Genomic DNA, 19,193 nt, shown 5'->3' with positions numbered 1-19,193 from the left:
TCCCTGACAAAAAAAATGTTTCAGATGGGGTCTGCGGCACGATAAAGTTTGAGAAATACTGATTTAGAAGGCATTTCAATTAAACAGTTGGCCCCCATCACAGCAAAGTGTGTTTTGACTCAGCTTCAGTATCAAAACAGGAGCCTGGGGGGGATTTCTGCATGTTAATTCAGGGGCGTGGCATATTAATGAGGGGTTGTTTCTATAGGCGTGGCATACTGGCACGATTAATGGATCCTGGAATTCTAAATGAGGGCAAAAAAGGAGCCAAGTTTGAGGTGCTATAGAACTCCTTTATGGGTGAGAAAAATACTTGACATGGACCATATTGATCAAACATCTATATATTGATCAAACATCTATATTTCTGACCAAGTTTGGACGTGTGAACTGCAACTTATTACTTTTAAGTACTTTTACTCAAAGTACTTTGTGCTCCCTTTTGTTTTTGAGATCGGAACGCGGAACACCAAGAAAAGTACACAAGAAACATGATTGCAATTTTTTTCAAATGTAATTAAGACCTGATCAACATTCAAAGAGTGCTGTGACCATTCATAAGCTGAGACAACGAAAACAATCACATTTTACTATTTGCTAACCAAACAATAAAACAATACAATTCACCAATTGAATTCTAAAACTACATTTTGACCATTTTGAAGTGTTTTGTTACTGCGTTTGGTACAGGATATCAAAAGCGCTGAGATTTTCTTCTTGGAAATTTTTGGGAAAAAATGGCTTTGGAATCATGGCTTTTCCATTCAACAATTCAAACTAAACCTAATTGTGAATGTTAATGGATTTCTCAGCATATCTTTGGCTCAGGAATTATGCTGAAAAATAACCAGGAATTCTGAGAAGTAAGCAAGGGATTAGCGTAGAAAAGTTTGTGAGAGAGAAAGCCCTTGATGGCAAGATATGTTGATACATATATATATATATTGGTTGAGATCTGTAACCCAATGATTGTTACCAGGCATTATTGAATCCTCACGTCATGAATATGTAAAAATATGCATCTTTGCACATTGACCATAGAAACTCCAAAATAGCAAAGTATTGACAAAATAGCCTGAATGTATATAAATGGATGTCCACGTGGACAGTAAAAACATGTATGGGTTTCATGTTGGCTGAAGCAACACTGAAGGCACACGTGAGTCGATGCCTATAGTTATGGTTCTCAACCTGGGGATCAGGACTCTTCATAGGGTAACAAGCTAATTTATGAAATCTGAAAAAAAAAAAGTCTAATATACAAATGTATTATCTATTATCTCCATATCTGACTGAGATATACAGGTATGCCCTCAGACAGTTGTAGCTTCTACTGTAGGGGTCATTCAATTCATTAAATCAAGCAACTTAGTTTGGAAAATGAAAATGATAATTTGACGTCACATTTTCACCGTTCTGTGTTTGTATAGCTATACACAAGTAACGAGGGGTTACAAGTAGGTTTGTTGAGGGGTGGATTGCACAATCTAAAACGTTTTGAGAACTACTGCTATAGCGAGAAGAGTCAAACATCCCAGGAGAGTTCACGGAGCCCACATCATACACTTAGGATGGATAGTTTGGTCTCAATATTTAAACATTTCAAATAAAACTACTACAAATAGAGCTACTATAATGTTACCCAGTGCTATTTACAGGAATGATAGTGATATCTGCTCTCTGTGACTACACATTCAATCCTCAGTCTTAAATTAACTCTAAAAGAGGATTCAAATGAATGAAAACGGTCCATTTTGGTGAATTTTCACAGTTAAGCACCATTCACACCGAGCACTAGAACTATAAAGATAACTATAACTATATCGTTCACCATTGTATTTGTTTTTATAGATGGTGTGAACTCTGCCATCCACTTGACTTAGAACTATTTTGAAAAATATTTTTTTATAGTTATAGTGCTCAGTGTGAATGGCCCTTTACACAGTAACACATTGTAATTGTGTACTTAAAGGTAGGGTAAGTGATTTTCTTTGGTTAAAATAAGTGTTAAATAGCTCTATATTCTGATTCAGTACTCATTGCTATCGAGTGTTTGTTCAGTAAAAGGAGTCTCCTTGTCTCTCCAGCTCTTCATAAAACAGAAAATGCATTTTCGTTTCAGTTTAATTTCCTATTTTATCCAATCAGGATATAGATTAAATAAGTGAAATTGGAAGTGATGACACTAAGAAATGAGCAGGCAAAATTTGAACTGGAACACTATAAAAATGAAGCTTAAAAATGGGTACTTTCTCCTGATTGGCTGAGATTTTGACACCTACCGGAAAATGTATTTTCTGTTTATTAAAGAGCTGGAGAGACAGGGAGACATCTGTTACTGAAAAAACACTCTATAGCAATGATTACTATCAGAATATAGTGCTTTAACCTTTTAACAAAATACTTTTTGTTTTAACACAAAAATATCACTTACCCTACCTTTAAATGTATATAAAAAAAATCCACAATGGTACTTCTCTTGACTGACATGTATAATTACTAAAACATCATATACACTACGAAATAAGTTTAAGTTATACTACACAAAAGTTATTGTGAAAGTAATTTTTTCTCACTATAAAAGGAACACACAAAAAAATAACCAAAGTGACACAAAATTACCGAAAAAACAAACAAACAAAACATTGGAACATTCAATAAAAATTATAGCAGCTGCTTAATCACCCCCCCGCATACAAGATTCTAAGTGCACACTTAAAGTCCATATAAACCACAAAAAAAGCTTCACAGTATAGAAGTTAATCAGGCCGCTCCATGACGAATGAACCGGGACCCACGCCGTTTTATAGTCCCCGCTGAAACACGAGACCTGAGGTGGCGAGGTGAGGACGCACCCCCTGTCGAGGGTGCGTCGAGCAGGCGAGGAAAGAGCGCCTGAAGGGCAGCTCAGAGCACGGGTGGACATGGTCGGGAATCGAGTGTGAACTGAGCTGCAGAGATCTCTTAATTCATTAAGACCGGGAACGCATCTGTGTCATTTTAGATTTTAGCTATAACCATTATTTCATACTTTGGCTAATCAAAAGATAGCAGATCTACAAGCTCATAGCTCATAAAGTGGTTAAAATCTAAAATGACAGACGCTTTCCCGGTCTTAATGGATTAACAGAACAATAAACCCTGTGTCATTCTTAGTCCTATGACGGTGTCGCGTGGCAAAATAGCCGATCTCCAAGCTCACAACGCGCTGCACTTTGTTCGTAGATCTGCCTCAGATTTTCGCTATTTAAAAAATAGAAAATAAATCACCTATTAGGGACGCCAGGTTGAAAGTGGTTATACATGGGACCACCATGCCTGCCACCATTTAAGACAGGTTAGATTCAAGTCACATTCAGGCTATCATTCAGCACTAACGGACCAAGCCAAGATGGGGGATTAACCACTTGAACCCCCAGCGTCCGTATTGTTGGGGAAAGCTTTAGCAGAAAGCAGATCGACAAGCTCACAACAGAAAAGACACTAGTGTAGAGTACTGAGGGACTCCGGTCAAACCATATGGGGTTTAAGTGGTTAAGGATGTATTGTAACCCAGCTGGCTCTCATGAGTCCAGTGGAAAGCGTTCCATCTCCTCTCCTCGTGCGTAGGCACAGATCTTAGGAGATGTTGATGAGAACAGAAAGAAACAAGTCGTTGCTGTCGGGCAGAAACCTCTTATCTCCATATTTGAACGTTTTTCCTATATTAACGCCCTACTTGATCATACTACAGTGTCACACAAAAGCATCAAAAGTAGCAGATGTACAAGCTTGTAGATCTGCTACTTTTGAAGTATTGAATCCTGAAAAGTAACAGTTTTGGACAGTCTGGTTTCCCACCCGACAGACGAAATGAATAGCTAGAAGCTACAGTATGTATCCATCAGTCTGTGCCCGGCTCTGCTATGTTTACATGGCTATTGTCACAATCATTTTCTTATCGAAAAAAGAAAAGAAAAAAACATTTCCTATGTAAAAAAAGAGTTTTTGTTTTCCAGTAAAAGGTCAAAGAGTTGCAAACAATTCAGTCACTGAGGGAGACTAAAAGGAATTGTATTATTGCAAATAATATTTTGTCATACAAGCCCTGTTCTTGCCCTGAGATGTAGTGTGTGTGTGTGTGTGTGTGTGTGTGTGTGTGTGTGTGTGTGTGTGTGTGTGTGTGTGTGTGTGTGTGTGTGTGTGTGTGTGTTTTTGCATGCAACTTATTTATGTGTGCATGTTGTTTATAGATGCTGTTCTTTTCTGTCATATGTCTGTGTGTGTGTGTGTGTGTGTGTGTGTGTGTGTGTGTGCCTGCACGTAGTAACGGGCACACAACCTGATTTGCCACAGATGTGGCACAGTGTGTGTGCCTGTATTTCAGTCGGTGGCAGCAGGCCATATGGGCAGGGGATGGGCCTCCGTGTTAAACACATATTTGTCCAGGCTGAGGAGTTCGGGGTCATCAGAGAAGAGCAGGTACAGGTACTTCAGTGTCTCTCCCAAGAAGAAGCTCTCCATCTTGTCTCTGGGACTGGGGTATTCTGGGTCACGCACATTGTTGATGGAAGTGTAACCACCAGAGGATACCTGAGGGCAGACAGACACATCGCACAGATTTAGGAGTGCAACAGTTAGATTGGTGTCCATGATACTGACATACTGACCATGATACTGACCTTGATACTGACATGATCCTGACCCTCATATTATTTGGCATGGTACTCACCTTGGTGTACTTATTGAAGTTCTTCAGAATCTCCCAGCCCCAGTCCCTGTACTTCTCATCTTTAGTGAACCTGTACAGGTAGAACAAGCTTTCCACCGTCTCTGGGCGTAGCAGGTTGTGTCTGTCTGCAAGCTGAGACACAAAGATAGAGATTCCCAGAGACAAACAATAAAGAGTCAACATTACATGAGCCCTGCATCCCATCCAAACGCTAATCTTGCGGCCGGTATTGGAAACAGGGGGTCAAAATAAAACCCGCAGGCCCCGCAAAATCCTGCAGCGTCCCGCAATAAACCAGATATAGGTAGAGCACCTGGTGTCATCACGCTTTACTTTAGCAAGATATGAATCTTATGGCTACATTCAGAGGAGAACATCATTTCCACTACTGTGTCGCGGAATCTCTCTCTCTCTCTCGTGTTCGTTCTCACGCAGCACACGGCGCACAGCTTGTCGCGCGCCATGTGTCTGTCGCAATATAAACACAAACTCACCCTCTAAACAGTGCCTCTCTCGGGCACGCCCGCTCACTATCTCATTCTGATTTGTAATGTTTTTGCATCTCAATGGAAATATTGAAGGCATATACAGGACTGGACTATAATATTGCGGTACTATGCGGGGCTAAATGGCACTTTGGCACAATTTTTTGTTGCGGGCGGGAGCGGCGGTCAGAAATTAAACGGTTAAGAAAACAGTCCCTGCAGGGCTCTAGCATGCAGCTTATGCTCTAACAGTGACAGTGAACAGAATCAGAACGTGTCGCAGTGCAATGTGTTGTGAGCTTGTACATCTGCTATTTTCAAAAATGGTAATTTTTGGAAAACTGTCACCTACAGTACAATGACCTGCCCAAAATAGGGACACCAGGGTTAAAGTGGTTAACAGGTCTAATTTTGCCAGAATTCATGTCCTTATGACAGACACCAGGATCAAACCCGTGACTCGGTGTAGAACTTGTGACAATCTCTTCAATCACAATCTCACTGTGGTCTCCAGCTTTACCTTGACATCCACATCCCGCACGCTCCCCTGATGCATGTTGAAGTGGACGATCTCTGGGCTGAGTCCCGTCTCCATCTGGGCATACATCTGGTAGCAGGTCTCCATCAGCTGCTTCGCCAGGTCCATGTGCTCATCAGGCAGGCCATTGTGGGCCCCCAGGGCCAGGGTGCCTGGCAGAAAACACACCAAGTGGTCCTAAAAGCAACCCAAATAGGATAGGAGTCAGCGGAAAGGCAGCTATATTGGTAGATAATAAACTGTATGAAAAAGATCTACAGCTGTGCTCAAACTTTTCAATTTCAAGGACCCACATAACTCTGAGCAAATGGACCCTTATTCAAGAGATTCATTGTCACAAGGATGTACGAGTACATGAACTGTGAAAAACGTAGGTTAGGGGTGCTCCTAACCTCGCATCACCAGACTTTCCACCGCGGAGGAAAGCCTGGTATTCGTTCTAAACCGAGCCGTGTAATCCGGTTTAGAAAAAAAGAAGGAAAACAAACGGTGGTTCTGGGTTCCGGGTGGCGTCGCATTGTTTTTGTTCCCCACATAATGCGAATCAATTAGTTTATTCTCGCTAGTCGCGCTACGAGTTTAGAATAAAAGATGAATATACCAAACGATTATTATACCAAAAGAAACAAAACGATAATCCCAATTTAAACCAATTTTAAACTAGGGGAATCATTTTGGAGGTGCACGGCACCAGTGGTTCCGGTCGGTGGTTCCGGCTGCCTGATGACGTAAAGTTATTTCCGCTCCGACCGGATCAGAAACCCGAAAATGGTATTGATCCCAGCCAGGCTAGGGTGCTCCATATTCCATGATACACAAAATATTAAAACGATACATAAATAACAATACTAAACAAAGTAAAAATTGTTAAAAACTGTAAAAAAAAAAAACAGTGTAAAAAACCCAGATCAGCATACAAGGCCGTAATACCACAGAAGATGTTAATATTTTTTTCTTATTTAGCAGTCTTATAGCCTAGGGGAGGAAACTGTTCTTCAGTCTGTTTGTGCCAGCTTTGAGGCTTATAGGTCCATTTGGTTCCTTTTGTACACTCTCAGAGCTACAGACCTGTAAGGGTCCATTTGGAGCCCCCGCAAGGAACTCTGGACCCCTCTTTGAGAACCATAGGTATATCTTTTGTACTGTGGACTCACGTAAAAGCCATAAACTTGTGAGGCTTATACTATGAGCTAAAAGCACTAGAGATATTTGAGGGAAGGGTTATCTATAAAAACATGCTACATTGTCAGTGGAGTCAGCAATATGCAACAGTGTGTGATCTTCACAGAAAAGGAAGCATTCCCATAGCACTTGTAACCGAAAGCTGTGGTGTCAGTAGTTGCATAGCAACAGTAGTAGCCACAACCCCAACATGTGACATACTACTATTTATAGCTGCTAACAAACAACAACAACAAATAAAACAGTAGCTTATTCTTCAACGTGTGGAGTACATTAGCCAGAGTGGCCAGTGGAATTAAAATGTTACATTCCCTGCTATGTGTGTGTGTGTATACCAATAAACCATGTGTTTATTCATTCTTCAGTGGTGAGGAGGAGTACATTAGCCAGAGTGAGCAGTACAATCAAAATGGTATGCGTGTACTTCAACAAACCATATTTTCATCGAGTAGGGGGGTGGGGGTTCCGAAGTGGTTTAGCTAGCTACAGTGGTACATACCATTTTAGGGCTGAATTGACCATGGGAGACCTCCCCGACAAAGGTGAGGCCATTAGGCGAGGACTTCTGCAAAAGGTTTTTCTTTACTCCCTCAATTGCCTGTAGGTAGTCATCCCGAAACCTAAAGAACACACAGAGAATGACACCAGGCAAGGAAATTTGATCTAATTCACCAACCACTTCCTGTATCCGAACAGGCAGATTGGCTTCTACAGTAGGACAGAAAAGACACTCGGTCTAAACAGTGTTTGGTTTCCTACCAAACACCAAAGTGACCCATTGATTCGATTAATCTATTACCACCCACAGACAATAAGTACCAGCATATTGGAGGTAGGTGGTGTTAATTCCCTCATTTCCACAGTCCACTTCCACAGCTTGTACGATGAGGAATAGCACATAGCAAGCTCTTGCTTTGTCACAAGGAATCCAGTGTTGTTGCCAACTAATCTAAGCCAAGAACCTGAGGCAACGCAAAAACGCAGACTCAACAGACACTTCAGCCAGCTTAACCCATTAAGACCTGAGGCCGATTCTACAAATGCCTTCTAAATCCTTTTCTATGTCAGTGGTTCTCAAACTGTTTCATGTCAAGGACCCACAAAAGTATATGTATTTGGCCAGGGACCCCCATCTCAAAATATTTTGTTCCAGGGACCCCGAGAAGCAAAGATTTTAGTTAAAAATGTTCACTTTAAAATATATTTAAAGATTTGCACACATTTTCACCATTGTTCAATCTACAAGCTCATAGCGTGGCACAAAGTGACGCACTATGAGCTTGTATATCTGCTATTTTTGAAAAGCCAAAGTATAAAATCACGCTTTTTAGCTCAAATCTAAAATGACACGGATGCTTTACCGGTCTTAAAGGGTTAATCTGAGCCCAACCACTACTCCAACTGACTGACTGTCTGCCTGTCTGTGTTTGTGTTAGTCAATCTTTAATTAGACGTACTGTAGTTTTGCATAGAATGAAGCAGTTATCACTAGGAAATGTTAATGTCTCAAGGTGGTACTGGTTGTGATACTGGTGTGGCTCACAGTTTGTAGGGAGTTAACAGTTGACTGCAACATCAATCCATCAAACTGATTTTTGTAGTAACTCTGTTTCGGAGTGGTTATACATCAATGTCAAGGACAAATGCCTGTAGCTATTCTTTTTGGAGAACAAAGTGATTTCTATCCTGAACTGAGAGGTTGGTCAATGATTACCAGTGGTCAAAGGACGCAAAATACAGTAATGAACAAATACACGAGTAAAAGTGGCGATGACATGGCAAATACTTCATTAACTGGAGCTTGTGTGCAGGCAAGTATAAGCATGTGGCAAATGAAAGCGAGCATTTCTGTGTGTGTGAGTCAGAGAGACTGTTTGTGTGTGTGTGTGTGTGTGTGTGTGTGTGTGTGTGTGTGTGTGTGTGTGTGTGTGTGTGCGCAAACAGGCAGATCAAGCAATAAAACTTTAAGCTATGACAGCATAGAATGGAATAAGCCAGCTGCCTGACACCGTGACTTGGCTGAAAACCCAGGCGTCTTTCACATAGAGACTGACGCCCTCAGACCTGATGTGAGATCTGAGCGGGCTCTACGCTGAAGTCAAAGTCACGATAGATTGATAAAAGCCGATAATTGCGGTGATCTCGCCGTACGTCCATTATGAGGGCCTGAGTCTCTATGTGACCCTAAGTATTAGAGTCACACTGTCAGTCGAAAACATGGTAAACACATAGGTAGGGTTGGAGAAGGGAAGCTGATAAGGCGAAGAGGATAAAACAAAATCAAAATAGGCAAAAGACTTACAGTAGCAAATAAAGTTTCAACAAACAAAAGTAAATAAACAGGAAGTAAAACCCAACTTACTGGCTCTCTTTCTTGCCTCCCTGGATCCACTGCTTGAGCAGGTATTCATAGTAGCTATCAGCCCTGGCGCCCAGCGTGTAGATGCCCTGGTGGGTGAACTGCCCGCTGTTGGTGTTGATGAACATAGGGACCAGACCGTCCAACTTAGCATCCAACTTATGGACCTGATTCGTGACCTCCTCCACTGCAGCCTGTAGGAGAGAGAAGACAGAAGTTGACTTTTATTGATTAGCGCTAACATGAATTAAGCAATATTACACAAGAGGGTGTGTTTTGCCGTCATTATTGCCAGTGACGCGGTAGGGAACAAGGTGCTTGCGCTGTGTTCCTTAAGCCAGTGGTTCTCAACCTTTTTCAGGCCGCGACCCCCCAGAAAAATGAACTGGGACCCCCCCTCCCCCCAACCTGAGAAGCACTTGGAATTGTAGGAGTTGAGGCATTACATTTAGTTTGACTAGGTTCCACAGATAAATATTGTGAAAATAGCCGATCTACGACACGTGGTGAACTTGTAGATCAGCTATTTTCAAAATGTGTTCCTATTTATTATATCATTTGACAAGTTGGCCAATGTTTGACCAGTTTTTATAGTATAGTCTGTTGATTACTTTTGTATTAACTCTCTCAGTGCCACACAACAAGATATCCCGAGTTTTTTCTGAATGCCCTCAGTGGTTTTTTCTTTGGAAAAAAATGTTCAGAACCCAAGATATCATTATCTGAAGATTTGCAGCTCCATCCACTCCTTGTTTAACTTATAACTGAAAAAGGCTGTATCTCGCTTCCTAAGCACTTTTTTTTTACTTTGAAAAAAAAAAAAGATTTGCTGGCACAGTATGAACATATTTTTTTATTTAATTGGCACTGAGAGTTAAAAAGTCCTTACATTTTCACTTAACTGTTATCTGGGGACAAAAATCATGTAGGGACCCCTGTGGGGGTCCCGGCCCACAGGTTGAGAACTACTCCTTTAAGCATCACCGTGTATGTCGGGGTGTGTGTGTGTGTGTGTGTGTGTGTGTGTGTGTGTGTGTGTGTTTCTGACCTGGTACTGTGGGTCCTGGGTGAGTCGGCTGAGCTCTCTGAACTCCAGCTGGATGCTGGTGACCTCGGCCACGGTGCTGTCGGAGGTCCAGCGGGGAGGGTGGGCCGTGCCTTTCCCGATGTTCACATCAGAGTAGGGGATCTTGGATGGTGTTTTGAACGCCGGCATCAACCGTGAGCCTATGTCTTTCTTTATGTCGTTGGAAAGAGAAGGGAATAAGCGTGCTTGTTTGGTTTAATTAAAGCCATTTTGACAAATGAAGCTAGATCAACAGGATTGGGGCAGTGGACAAAGAAATACAAAAACAAAAACAAATACAGAGCCATTGAGTGGCAGATGGGGGTGAGGGGTGTTGCAGATTAAGTCTCAGCTGAAACAACCTGCTTGGTGTGTGGAGATGTTGTATGCAAGTGTGTGCATGTGTGTATGTGTCCATTTGTGTCTATCTCTGCCGTATGTGACCTGATTGCATTGCAATCAGGTTTCGGTATCCAGCATTAGATCAGGCATGCAAACAGCCCCGAGGTGAAAAAGCTGACAACATGTTTTTTTTTTTCGGGTCAGGTGTCACACAATTGCCCTATTTGTATTCAAAACGGCTATTGTAGCTGAAAAGCTACAAGTTTGCATGTCTGTTTCTGTGATGATTTCTGTGATGATTGTGTTAATGTCTGTGTGTGCTTGATCATGTGTTTTGATTGCAGTGTGTGTGTGTGTGTGTGTGTGTGTGTGTGTGTGTGTGTGTGTGTGTGTGTGTGTGTGTGTGTGTGTGTTGACTCACCGCCTTGTCCAGGAACATGGAGTCTCCAGTCAGATGGTAGGTGCTCAGCAGGCCTCCCAGGATACGGATGGTGCTCTCAAACAGGTTCACGTCCACATTCTTGTCGAAGGACAACTCTGTGGACACCCACGTCTTTGCTTCCTCAAACTCTGATGGAATACATAACAAGAACAAATGATTTGAGGGATTTGGCTATAGGGAAATTGTCAGCAAACATAGAAACATCAAAGGTAGGGCAACAGATAAGGGACAACTTCTGATATTTACATACTAACCGATATCTAGACAATATTATTTCGATATACAATATACTTTCCACAGCCGTAACAAATCAACACAGGAACCCATTAACTAAAGGAAAAGGTTCAATATACTGTACCTAGTTTCAACCCAAGGACCCACATGGTGTCAAGGGCATCAATGAGTGTCAAGCCCAGACCAAACCACTCCCCGAACGACTTGGAGATGGGCCTAAGCTCATCGTGGCCCCAGGCAAAGTCTTTGTAGCCTTTCCATGCATGTCTGAAAGCTTCCCGTACTGCCTCAAGCCTACTGGCTGCTGCAACACACACACAGAAGACAATTAGTCTTACCCTGGTCTACAGAGCGATGCACTCTTTTTTTCTTTTTTTTTTACAGGAACGGCTCAAATTAGACCATCTATATTCCATCTATATTCCATGTCATCATTGCATAGTTACTAGTAATACATTAATTCATAAATGAATGCACAAATGTATTCTCAAGGTATTGTTATGATGAAAAACAGATGGACAGTGGATCTGTCGGTGCGGCGCCAATGTAGATCTGGATAACGTCAGTCGTCTATGACATATCTATGATGTATGACTCCAAAATCCAAGTTTTCAGCCCGATTAGAGCCCCATTGACTTCCATAATACAATTGTATACGTAATTGAATATTCCGTATACATTTAAATATTTCAAAAAGTATGAAAAATAGTGGAGGTTCTTATGTGGCCTACTGGCAGTAAGCACAGGAAATATAGTTGCTGATCATTTCAGCAGTTTGTGAGCTTAGCTCCGGACAGTCGGACACACACACACAGACCCTCTCATACAGCTAGCCTCCTGCAGAGTCACACCGCAATAAAAGAAGAGAACAGATACCTGAAACCACGGTGGGTGTTTTTTCTTGTGGGTCAGCAGGTGGTTCCTCTTTGTTCTTCTCTCCATCCTTGGTGTCTTTAGTAGCCTGTTCAGCATCAATCACTGCTCCACGCCAACTGAGGACACTTCATCAGTTAAACAATGCACAACGCATCTCGAAGCTTTGTGAGCTAGTAGAGCTGTACACAAAAGGTACTGTGTGCTTGCATTTTAGGAATACTGTGAAATGTATATCTCACCTGATCACTCCACCTTCCTCTGCATCTTTCTTTCCTTCTAGTCCCTTGTCCTCCTCCAGAGTTTCTGAGGTGTTACCTTTCTTCTGCAGTCGATTTATCAGGGCAGGTGGCCCTCGCTTGTGGGGCAATCTCTTCGGTTTCTAAGAGAAGGTCAGATTATATTACAAAAGTGTCCTTGCATTTTCAACTTGGTGTGCCTATTGTAGGCATGTCAATATATTATTTATTTTTCCAAATATATTTAAACAATTGTGAAAAGAGGAGATCTACAAGCTCACGATTGGCCCGATGTGACACGCTGTGTGAGCTTATAGATCGGATATTTTCGTTATTTTTTTAAATAGGGCTTGTTTGGTTTAAGATTGGAATAAGGAAGGTAACATACAATATCAACATCTGAAGGAACTTCTGGCAACAGAGGTGGGCCTTCTTTCTCAGGAGGTGGGCCTTCTTTCTCAGGCTCAGGTAATGCACCGGGTATAGCAGGCCTCAGGCCGCGGTCATTTCCTCCATCTTTGTCCTGTTCTACCCCAGTAAAGCCTGAATAGACACAGGAACACAAGTTTAAAGGCTGTTATGCTTGTAAAACAAGTGTCAACAGTGCCGACCGACAAAAATAACTGTGTCAACACTCTTATTTTTGTCAGTTAACAGAGTTGTCTGAAGAGTGTGAAACAACCAATCTCCAAGACATTGATATATGACTAATATATTCATAAAACACAATTATAAAAATGCAGTTATGTGATGTTGAAACATTGTTGCCCCATTGCCTTATGTTTACATTGTGATTCACTGGACTTTGACTTAATTTGCGTTACAAGCTGAGTGATTGATATTGCGTTCAGTCTTGACCTACTGACTGGTTGCCTTACCTGTGAGGTATTCAGTGACATTGGCATAGGAAGAAGCGCCACAGATCAACAGGAGAACCACCGTGAACAGGATAAGGCTGCGCTGCAACCTTGACAGCTGCTTCCATTTCTGAAGTCACAGTAACAAACAAGTAGTCAACAGGGTTACCACACATTTCACCAATGGGGAAATCAACAGTGTTGCCACACATAACAGCCTTCCCAGTCTCCTGCTTTTAAAGGTGCTTATTAAAATGTATTGTGCACTGTGATATAGCACCATTAAGGGATGTTTCTAAATTAAGGAGCTTCCTTTTAGTTATTTTGTCACCTGTGGTGAAGTCAACATGGTTACCACACAGTTTTACTTTCAAATGTTTTACATCTTTCTCCCCAGACAATTATTGCAGCTTAGCACAGAGTGTCCAATATGATGCTTGGTGTGCACATGATGGCTGATTACTGACTAGTAGTGAGTGACATAGTACATGGTCACTACTACTATCTAATACAGCAGCTGTAGTAATACATTTGTAGTCATGTGTGCATGCAGTTGTAACATGTTTTGAAAGACCTAAAAATCTTTTAATCATTCATTTTCAAGACTTTCCACAGGCCAAACAATCAAAGAAATATCTCTGACATGCACCACTATCAGCTAAACAGCTGACATCATTCAAATTTGTAATTAAAGACTTTCCCACACTGCCGGTTGTGAAAAGCCATTGATAGTTATACACAATGTTGTAAGTGATATGGTACGTATGTAACATATCACTTTACAGTGTGAATGGAGAATTACGTCTCCAATTTGCCCATGTCAATATAGCAATACTTGTGTCAGCTTTCTGTGTGATACAACAAAAGGCTAAAAAGGTTACTTAAAATGACACAATAAAGTTCCAGTCAAAGGTCCTAGTACCTTTGACTGTACTACCTGTACGGTTAACAAACCTGCAAGCTAAAGTATTCAATCAAGCAATCAAACCAACTCATCGTCAGCAAACCACTACTAGAAGTGACACCTAATCTAGCCTTGGCTCAAGCCTATAATAGACGTATTTGATTGATTTTGATATTTGCATCTTATGCAAATAAATATCCAAGTCTGACAGCATGAGACCAAAACAACTCATTGCATGATTGTACTAGTCTATGCAACCCCGCAGTGCAAAAGTGGGTCATGAGAGCTGCTGTCTGCCAGTCAGTGTCATCATCCGGTGTCATCTAGCAGGTCTATCAGGTTGTATGTGTGTATGTGTGTGTGTGTACGAGAAGGAAACATGACCACAATATAATGCCCAATTTAAAGCTTTACTTAAGGTTTATATACGTACCCTCCAGCACGACTGCCTCCGCCACTGCTTGCTATTGTTGTAGTTAGTGCTGCCTGGCTCACTGAAGGTTACTGCTACATAGTCCTTCCTGGATGGTGGGTGCATCGTCTCCTGGAGCCTGTCACACAAATAAAGCTCTGGGTGCATGTCTCCTAGAGCATTGGTTCTCAAAGTGGGGTCCGGGGACCCCCAGGGGTACTTGAGGGGGTTCCAGGGGGTCCCCAGCTAAATGATGGATAGGAACCAAATGGACCCTTATGGGTCTGTAACTCTGAAAGCGTACAAATGGAACCAAATGGACCCGTTAGTACACTCTCAGAGTTAAATTAACATTGATTTTACAATATGAATTGGGGTCCCAGAGATAGAGATGCCATTAAATGGGGTCCGTAGCCCTAAAGCATGTCAAACTGGGGGGTTCTTGAAATTAAAATGGTTGAGAATCACTGCTAGAGCCGTAAAAATCTTCTCTTATGTGGGGTCCCTGGCTTATCTTTTCAAATGGGGGTCCGCGGGCTATTAAGTGTCAATTTGGGGGTCCTTGACATGAAAAAGTTTGAGAACCACTGTCCTAGAGCCTGCTGGTCACACAAAGCTCTGGATGGAGGGTGCATGTCTCCTATACAGGAGCCTGTCACACAAATAAAGCTCAGGATGGTGGGTACCGGTGCATGTCTACCAAGAGCCTGCCTGTCACACAAATAAAGCTCTGGTGGATGGTGGGTGCATGTCTCCCAGAGCCTGTCACACAAATAACACTCAAGCATGTGGCGACAGACAGACAGCAGCACAACTGCATGGTTGGTTGCAAATGAGAGAGAGCTGACAGCAAATTGCACCACCAGTGGTGATGGAGCCTCGTATACCCATGCATTTCCAGACCAAAACTACAATGTCCCTTTTTTTAAATCCCACATTGATGTTGCTGTAAACATCTGTGGTAATAAAAACTAAGTGATGATGACATTACTCAAAACCCCCGATTCATCAACAGGCTTTTCTTTTCTCCTTCAGTCACGGATGCGTGAGTCAGAATTGAAGCAAACAACAACATAATCATGAAATCAAACGTTATAAGTTAAAATGTACCTTTCACACTAGTATCGTTGGTGGAGCCTGTATCGCACGTCTCTCTGACAAGTCCTCTGACCGAGCGATATAGGCCTCTCGTTCCCGGTTCACAGCGTGACTACAGACCGAGGCATGACGCGAGGCCTATAAACACACAGCCGCTACTAAAAGTAACAGTCTTGCTCTTCTTCTTCTGGGACACATTCCTCAATGGAAACACATCCTTATGTTATTGGATTCGCATGTCGTAGCAGCAGCAGGTCGCATCAACCAAACGTATTAGCTACCTTGTTGCGATTTCTTTTTTTTAATTTTAACAGCAGCGGATGGAATAATAGCAACAGTGTATCACTGGTTGTTGGTGTCCATTCACTTCAACAGTCAATCCGCCGTAAGCGACGCTGCCTGGAAACTACTACACATTACACACATGTGTGTGTCGTTCGTATATCGTGTAAATATTACACGAATTGTAAAGAAAATGAATCGAAATAAGTCCACTTGTGGCTTAAGGATGCAAGGCTGTTGTCCCGTGACTCCCGTATCATATGCTCAGTGTTGCTGCTTGGAACTGACAGACAGCTGGTTTCCTCTAACGACAACAACTCTATGCATCTGGTGTAGTGGTGGTGGGTGGTAACTGTACACCCACTATGTCAAATTATGCACTCTTCATTCTGCTGTATAAAAGCCTTCATATAGTTTCATGCCATTTGATGGGTGCTTTTATACAAAAATAGGACAGCTGGGAATCAAGGAAGAGTGGGCTGCTCTGTGTTAAATTGGCTATTTTTCCCCACAAATGTAAAATAATAAAATATTTTTTTAAAGTATAAATGATTGGAACATGCTTAAACATTCGACAATTAAGGTTTAATATTTCTACAATTTCTACAAAACCTGTATATCCAGTCATTTTGAGGCATAAACAAGAAGTTGAAGGATAAACTTAAAGTCTGATAATAATGTACCACATCATTGACATTATTGAGACAATTTTTCAAATATTTAACATTTTTGACAACATAGACAATTTTACATCGAGGTGCCCAGATGTCCCTAGTGCCCACCAATCCTGTATCCGTGCAGATACCCCCCACCTTTTTCCTCTGATGGATTTCTACAGTGGAAATCACAACACCCTGACAGTGTGCCATGCTAAAGAGCTGAAGTCATAATTGAATGTACAGTCCCTTCATTTATTGATTAATTCTTGTGCAGCATCAGCAGGAAAATACAAAACACTGAGAGAAAGGAGCATCTTGTCAAGTAAAAGAGTAAAATACACAACTTGGACTCAAAACAGAAATTCACACCATTAAAAACAAATACTTGAGGTGCTGTAAGTGATATTTTGGGTTAAATCAAGTTTTTTGTTAAAAAGTTAAAGCTCTATATTCTGATAGACTTAAATTTATAATGTTCCAGTTCCAATTTTGTCTGCAGCTCTTTTTTGTTTTTGTTGTATTTCATAACATCCAATTTCACTTGTTTATGAGTTCTCCCTCCTGATTGCTGAAAGATTACTGAACACACACTCTATCAGAATATAGAGCTATTTAACACTTATTTTAACAAATCATATCACTTACACCCCTTTTATCAGTAAAGCTAGGGAAAACTCTAGGCAAAATAGCCTAATCCGATTGGAAAAATCTGTTGGATAGGACAGCCTCAATCTAATAATGAGGTTTTGCCAGATAGTTGTCAAAACATTATTGTTAAAGCTTACATGCAAAGATATCTACAACAGCTGTCATCTCATGTATATTTACATTAGGTCATGGTGGACACATGTTACAAATGAAGAAATTCAAACTGTTGGTTTCTAACACTAACAGGCATGTAATGTAGGATAGTTATTTTCTGCAGGTATAATACCTGGCGTTTAGTTCTGATCTTATGCTTCTTGTTGAGGTTGTGTTGCACAGTGGTCTTCAATAAGCACTGCTCGCTATTTAGGGAAACGGGGGAGCCCTTTGTATCCATAACTTTTGGTTACTCGTAATCTCAGTGATCTAGATTTTGGCCTCAATGTAGGCTGCTCGGGAAGCAAGTGTGAGCTCAGGGCTTAATATGTCTTTGTGGAACAGTTACCTGCTTTCCTCTTTCCTTTCGAAAACGAAATCCATCTTTGCCAAGGGTGTCCCAAAATTGCACAATTGATGTACGGTAAGTGCTCTGGATGAGACCAAAGTGAAAAATGTAATTGAGTAGGGCTGCAACTATTGATTATTTCCATAGCAAAGCGATTATTATATTGATTACTTTTTCAAATAATCAAATAATCTAGAAGCGTGTTATTTATTTATTTTACAATTTATTTTCTTTATTTTGTATATCAATGAATTGATGGCAAAAGATTAGTCTCATTAACCACTTAAGCCTGTAGTAATACAACGGTGTCACGAAAAAATAGCAGATCTACAAGCTCCCAATGAGTCGCACTGCGACACGTTGTAACTTCATAAGAATCAGGTGAGGTACTAAACTGGATAACATTGTGGGTGTGCCCAGTGACACATCTTGACATGGTTCCAGAATTTGTAGCAGTGTCCTTGGAGGCAGGGAGGTGGACTGAACAGTGGATAGGTATTAAGCCTGATTTATACTCAGTTGCACGCTGGTGCCGCTCGCTTGTAGGTAGCTATCTTCGGTGCGTGAGTGTGACATGGTGCACAACCAATTGTAATCAGGCTTTCAGCTACTATGTCTCCAATGTGGACACATTGCTGAGCTATACAGTACAACAGACTGACACTTTTCCACAGTGATATGGTTCAAGACAAACCTGAATAAATGTTGTTGTTTTTTTAAATGCCTGAAATGAAACATGTAGGTACAACTAATTACATAAATAAGCACCGGTTTCAACAATACAAATACATGTAAACAAAATGTACACAAGTTAATTTATCTCAAGAACGTCACGTTCCAAAATATCCTTGGTCTAAAGGTGGACACTCAAAACAGTCTGTATCAAAAATTGCGAATCTTTATGAAAAGAGAAATATACACTTTCTCTTGGAGAATCTTTAGGCTCCTTGACACTCCTTCATTGAAAGCAGTGCCATGCCCATGGGGTCTTTCCTGAGAGTCTCTGGTGGCCCCCCTCTCACCTAGCTGAAGCATACGGGCCCTATTGTGAAGCCAAACTCCTGTGCAAGTTCATGGTTGCCAAACACGGCTAGGTCCCTGAGGGGTAAAAGGGAGAGGTCTTCACTCTCAAACTGAAAGACGGATTCCCGAGGTCCAGATTCCAGCTCGTTTGTGGTGGGCTGTGGGGGAAAAGGGTACAATATTGGAATTTGCAGCAAAAAAAAAGAATGCCATTAGATGTTTTATTATCCACAAAGGAAAATTGTTTTGCTCAGGTCAATGCAAATATACACAACAATTAAAACACCCAGCAAAGGTTACATGTTGCCATAGTAACTGCCTCTCTGATGTTATCTTG

The 19,193-nt window shown here is 41.4% G+C and overlaps 2 protein-coding genes across 5 annotated transcripts in view; both read right to left on the bottom strand.

Annotated features, from left to right (window-relative positions):
• Nucleotides 1-428: 428 nt before the first annotated feature.
• man1b1b (mannosidase, alpha, class 1B, member 1b) lies at nucleotides 429-15,892 on the bottom strand. 4 transcript variants are annotated; one of them, XM_084056085.1, is made up of 15 exons: nucleotides 15,755-15,871; nucleotides 15,395-15,406; nucleotides 14,666-14,770; nucleotides 13,350-13,458; nucleotides 12,860-13,014; nucleotides 12,475-12,614; nucleotides 12,236-12,351; nucleotides 11,484-11,663; nucleotides 11,105-11,253; nucleotides 10,324-10,512; nucleotides 9,279-9,469; nucleotides 7,416-7,536; nucleotides 5,717-5,911; nucleotides 4,712-4,843; nucleotides 429-4,572 (listed from the first exon to the last, which is right to left on the bottom strand). In XM_084056085.1, the coding sequence occupies exons 3-15, from the start codon at nucleotides 14,768-14,770 to the stop codon at nucleotides 4,363-4,365; spliced, it is 1,992 nt and encodes a 663-aa protein (XP_083912211.1). In that variant the 5' UTR covers nucleotides 15,395-15,406; nucleotides 15,755-15,871; the 3' UTR covers nucleotides 429-4,362. The 4 variants fall into 4 exon arrangements, with proteins under 4 accessions (XP_083912211.1, XP_083912213.1, XP_083912214.1 ...); XM_084056087.1 differs by having other exon boundaries at nucleotides 11,484-11,660; XM_084056088.1 differs by having other exon boundaries at nucleotides 12,881-13,014.
• Nucleotides 15,893-17,150: 1,258 nt separating this feature from the next.
• LOC311044096 (uncharacterized protein) overlaps nucleotides 17,151-19,193 on the bottom strand; it is an 86,807-nt gene continuing 84,764 nt past the window's right edge. Inside the window, exon 67 of the mRNA XM_084055517.1 lies at nucleotides 17,151-19,014. Within this exon, the coding sequence (XP_083911643.1) occupies nucleotides 18,856-19,014 (159 nt within the window). The 3' untranslated portion in view covers nucleotides 17,151-18,855. The remainder of the gene's footprint in view (nucleotides 19,015-19,193) is intronic.

Source organism: Gymnoscopelus microlampas (assembly GCF_963454915.1).
Source record: "Gymnoscopelus microlampas genome assembly, chromosome: 4".
NCBI lineage: Eukaryota > Metazoa > Chordata > Actinopteri > Myctophiformes > Myctophidae > Gymnoscopelus > Gymnoscopelus microlampas.
This window is presented reverse-complemented; position numbering and strand designations above follow the sequence as displayed.